The sequence below is a fragment of the Mauremys mutica genome, chromosome 1 (genome assembly GCF_020497125.1).
Source record: "Mauremys mutica isolate MM-2020 ecotype Southern chromosome 1, ASM2049712v1, whole genome shotgun sequence".
Taxonomy (NCBI): Eukaryota; Metazoa; Chordata; order Testudines; family Geoemydidae; genus Mauremys; species Mauremys mutica.
Genome location: NC_059072.1, coordinates 359,460,849 through 359,466,365, shown reverse-complemented (window position 1 = coordinate 359,466,365; position 5,517 = coordinate 359,460,849). Strand labels below are relative to the sequence as shown.

The window sequence follows — 5,517 nt, the reverse complement described above, 5'->3', positions numbered from 1 at the left end:
ATTACCCTGATTATGTGAATGAAGGACTATGAAACTGTTTTATGGCAGAGGGTCTCACCATCAACTAAGTAGCACTCGCTAGACAAAGGACATGGGTTCCAAAACCCAGTGAATTGAGAGAGGTTGGGGGCAGGTATCAAGTATCAGAGGGGTAGCCGTGTTAGTCTGGTTCTGTAGAAGCAGCAAAGAATCCTGTGGCACCTTATAGACTAACAGACATTTTGCAGCATGAGCTTTTGTGGGTGAATACCCACTTCTTCGGATGCAAGCATCCGAAGAAGTGGGTATTCACCCACGAAAGCTCATGCTGCAAAACATCTGTTAGTCTATAAGGTGCCTGGGGGCAGGTATGTGTATCTGGGGGTATGCCCCTTGAGGGCCTGGAAAATCAATTGCACCATCTACCCTCTCTACTGTTAAATAGCTGAGCTAATTTTGATTCCATTAGGAGTCTAGCTAGAGGCTGCTGAGCTCAATTCACTTTGGGCCAATGGTGCACCAGAGCTCCTCTACTATAAGCTGAAATCACTAGAAGAGCTAAAATTACTGAGCGCTGTCTTAACTCGTTGGGGAGCCGGAAGCCATATTGCTGAGCAGTTTGCAGGACAGTTGGAGCGGCCCACGAAACAGTGAGGGGAGCGGAGCTGAGCAGTTTGTGGGGACAGCTGAAGCGGTTCACGGGACGGCTGGAGGAGCGGAGCGGCTGGTGGAGCGGACCCATTCATGGTGAAGGCTGCAGCAGAATTCCACAGAGAGGCAGGGCAGTCGGCCTTGGCCCACGTAAGGTGCCCCTTAACACCCCGTGTGCCCCCCGTCCTTTTCACCCAGGCTGGGAGGGTAAAACTCTGCAGATAAACTTTTGAACTCTGGGGCGGCACTGACCAGGGACAGAGACTTTTGGGTTGTTGGACTTTGGGGTGATTGGACTTAAGACCCTGAGGGAAAAAGGACACTGCCAAAACTTACTTGGCGGTGGGTCTTTTGCTCATGGTTTGTGTTATGAATCCTGTTTGTGGTATTTCCCCAACATGATTCTGCATTGTTTCCCTCCTTTATTAAAAGATTTTGCTACACTCAGACTCTGCTTGCGAAAGGGGAAGTATTGCCTCCTAGAGGCGCCCCGGGGGATGGGGGTATGTAATTGTCCCAGGTCACTGGGTGGGGGCTCAAGCCGTTTTTGCATTGAAACGGAACCCCTGGATACTGAATCCGGCCCTTGGTGCTGCCAACTCAGAGGGGCAGAAGGGTTACATATTAATGCAGAACTCTGAGAATAATATAAAACCATATTTCCCACACCCCTCAGAATCACTGCAAAGGCTTGGGGGAGTCAGGGGTAATGGAGGAGCTGAGGGAGAGGGAAGAAATTGCTGAAAATGTGCCTGGGTGTGAACTTGGAGGGTTGTTGAGTATGGGTGGGAAACGTATGGAACAGGTTTTCTGCAGGGTTGGACTGTTAGGCAGCTTTCCCTATCCATACCCTGGCTGACCCCTAGCCTTTCCCACTCGGTGAGGAACATCTGCCCCTGTCCACATGTTTCCCTCAACCCCTCCTCCCCCCATCCCTATGTGTCCCTGCCTCACAGCCTTTCATCTCTGTGCCCCCACTCAGCCATTTTCCTTCTCCCATGTGACCCTGCATCTCCCTCCCCCGTGTGGTCCTGCCATTCAGCCCCTGCCCTAGTCTATCCTCCCCAACTAGCCCTTCAGAGCCCCTTTCTGGCCCCGCAGTAGTCCCATGCTCTCTGTCTCCCCATGGGCCCTGTCTCCTGACCTGCCTCGACAGGTGCTGTGAAGAAGGCAGGCTCTTTCTCTTCCATTGCTGGCTGGGAGGTGCTGCTCTGTTCTAGTGCCACAGAGCCCTCTGTGCAAATTTAAAAAAAAATGCACGGCTTATTAATTATGCACATGCAAAGTGCACAGAATTCCCCCAGGACTACTCAAACCATGAGCCTTTGTCACTCTGGCTGAAAGGCGGAGTTTCAGGGAAAGTGAAGGCGCAGGGGGTATCTGAGCATCTTGAATGTATTTATCCTCCCGCCACCGCTGTGAGACAGGGCAGGGCTATTATCCACCTGTGCAGAGGCTCAGAGACAGCCAATGGCTTGTGCACGGTCTACCGTCTCACATGGCAGAGAATCAAATCCATCTCTCTTGAGATTCTGAGCAGTGCCAAGACCACAGGGCCAGCCTTCCAGCGGTGACAAGCCCGACTGGATTCTCTGCTGCACAAGCAGAGCTTCCCACTGTGCTGTATAGAGTGGGGATGGCATGTAGCAGTTACAGTGGTTTGATTCGCTGGCCTGTTCTCCCCCTGCCACAGAAGAGTTTAGAGCAACCGTGGAGCTGGGCTGACATCCGCCTGTTCGTAATGGCTCCCAGGAGCAGGGGACACTCTGGCCAAGTCCCTGCTGACAGATGCCACTGCAGAGTGCCCCCTTGGGTTGTGAAGTAGCCCTGCCCTTCCCTCTAAGATCCTTGCAATGACTTACTCTTAGCCTGGGATACTTAAAACAAGAGCCCCCATTTGTGGGGTCACATTAATTCAGTCTTCTCCAAAACACAGGTTCTCCTACCCACCAGCCCCATCCTCCTTCTTTACTCAGGAACACCCCAACTGTCCTACTTGCTGGGGTCTCCATTCAGACTGGCCGGACCCCCCACTCCCTTTTTTTCTCTGAAGCCCCACCCCCTGTCTTGCCACTAAGCCCTGCCCCCTGCGCCTTCACTTTCCCTGAAACTCCGCCTTCCAGCCAGGCCAAATTCAGGCCATGGTAAGAGCTGCTACACGTGCCCAGGCTGCTGTGGGGAGCCCCAGACTCTTCACCTTCCTGGGTGGGGGTAAAATGTGGAGTGTCTGGGGCTCCTCACAGTGGCTCTGTCTCTCTGGGCAGCTCTTACCAGAGCCTGGCTCTGGCTTCCAGCCTGGAAAGGGGGCAGATTCTTGGGTAAGCAGAGTGTAGAGGTACGGTTTTGGGGGAAGAGATGGGGCAGAGGGAGGGACCTCAGGGGAAAATGATCCATGATGGAATAGGTGGCTGTGACTGTCTCTTGCGTTTTTCGTCCCCCGGTCATCAGCCCAGGAGAAGGGTGATGAACTGACCCTTCACTTGACGAATGCCCTGATTATCCTTGCACGAAGATGTTTGCTTTTCACGCTGTACACAATTGGATTTATCATAGGTGGGACCAGCAAGTAGACATAGCCGAGGAGAATCTGAAACAAGTGAGAAGAGCTGTTCCCGAATCTGTGTGTCACAGCCAGGCCGATGTCTGATATGTAGAAGAGCAGGACGGCGCAGAGGTGGGAGACGCAGGTGTTCAGGGCCCTGAGGCACTCCCTGTGGGATGTGATGCTCAGCACTGTTTTGAGAATCATCACATAAGAGAGGAAGATGAGGAATGAGTCCAACCCCACCGTTAAGATTTTAACACACAAGCCATAGATGCTGTTGACTATGAAGTCCGAACAAGCCGCCTTCATAACCTCTGAGTACAGACAGTAGGAATGGGAGAGGACATTGTCTCGACAGTATTGAAACCGTTTTAGGAGAAAGGGGAGTGGGAATATTAGGGCCAACGATCTTAGCACAACCACCAGCCCCATCTTAGCTATTCTCGGCAGGGTTAAGATGGAAGCATATCTCAGTGGGTTACAGATCGCAATGAAGCGGTCAAAGGCCATCAACAACAGCACAGAGGATTCAATTTTTGAAAGTGAGTGGATGAAGAACAGCTGGGCAAAACAGGCATTGAGGCTGATCTCCCTAGAGTTAAACAAGTATATGCCCAGTATCGTTGGCATGGTGGATATCGATAAGCCAAGGTCTGCGATGGCCAACATGGAAAGGAAAATATACATGGGCTCATGGAGGCTTGGATCTGTTTTTATAATGAACAGAATGACTGAATTGCCTACTATCGAAATAACATACACTAAGCAGAAGAGGATAGAGATCCAGAGATGGACGTCTTCCTGCCCAGGTATCCTGGTGAGAAGGAACACTGCAGAGTTGAATTTGGTGTCATTGACAGCTGACATAATGTACTGGGCAGGTCCAAGGGGTTTTTACCTTTCCTTCCTAAAAAGAAAAAATAACAGGAGATTAGATGATATTTAATGAGACATCATTCTGTTCTCAGTGCAAGTCTAGAGATTCCCTGGAGCTCAAGGAAGATAAGCAAACACATGGTCTTAAATTTACACCACCGATAGGAAGACAAGCATTGCCAGATTGGATCAGACCTGCAATTCATCAAGCCCAGTATCCAGTGGCCAGTTCCAGGTGCTGCAGAGGAGGATGGAAGAAGCCCTGCAATAGCCAGCTGAGATAACCAGAGCCCAGGGAAAGTTTCCCCCTGACACCCACTGGTTAGACATATTTTGTGGTCTAAATCAGGAAGTTTTACAGCCCTTCCAAGACTTTTTTTTGTAATTGGATTTTCTGGTTACCCATATAAACATCCACTCCATCATTGAATCCGGCTAAGCTCTTGGCCCCATTGATATCTTGTGGTTGTTCCACAGCGTACTTGAGCACGGTGTGATTTTTACAGTGGAGACCTCTGCACACACACACACACTTTCCAGGCCTCCACTTCTGAGTGTGGCCCATTGTATTGTTGACTGAATCCTGATAGTTCAATCATCTTACAGGCTTCTCATCATCCTCACAGGAACTACACCGTCTCCTCATACAAGGGTCTGTAGATATCTACTAAGTTACAAGCTGCCACAGACAGTTACTTTAGCTGGTTTGGAGAGACGATGGTGTTGCAAATGGGTGAATGTGAATACACTAGTGTTGCACTCATATTCAGTTTAGTATGCAAGTTACTTGAGCCATGCTTGTGTAAAAGGTGATGGGCATAAATTACATACAATCACAAATAAACTCTCCTTTCTTGCACCTCAGCTCTACTCTTCGCTGAAACACAGAGCAGTGGTTCTGGTCTCTTGGGACTTTTTGGAAAGTGTTAGGTTCTTATGTTCTTGCATGTGTATTGCATAGCGATTGAATGGACAACCCTGAATGCAAGTGTTAGAAACAGCTTCTGGTCAGTTACCAGGAGAGAGTATCATACAACTGTTCACTGAACAAAGAGATAATAGCACAGACACATTGCAAACAGTATTTGGAGAACTTCTGATATGCTTTCTAAAGCAAAAGCCATTGAACAGTAAAGTTTCCACTACTCCTTCCTGCACAGTTTCCAGCAACTTTGCTGCTGGCTTTCTATATACATGGAAGTCATGAAAGTTTGGTTTGCAATATTTGTATTACAATGAAAAGTTTTATCATAACATTGACATACACCTGTACTTTAATACACACATGTCAAACCATTTTTCCTCCTCTGGTCTTCTTTCAGGGATGATTTCTCAAATTAGTGGGACTTAAAATGTAGCATTTGTCATCGTGATTTCTTTAGAACCTGAATATTTTGCAGCGTCTCACCCCTCCGTCAGTCACTTGTCAGCAAACAAAAATCTAGTAGCTCCTCTGTCCCTGGGTT

The 5,517-nt window shown here is 49.0% G+C and overlaps 1 protein-coding gene across 1 annotated transcript; it reads right to left on the bottom strand.

The window, feature by feature from the left end:
* Positions 1 to 3,106: 3,106 nt before the first annotated feature.
* Positions 3,107 to 4,042, bottom strand: LOC123361816 (olfactory receptor 51G2-like). Its single transcript, XM_045001966.1, has one exon. It carries the CDS (start codon positions 4,040 to 4,042, stop codon positions 3,107 to 3,109), a length of 936 nt encoding a protein of 311 aa, XP_044857901.1.
* Positions 4,043 to 5,517: the final 1,475 nt, after the last annotated feature.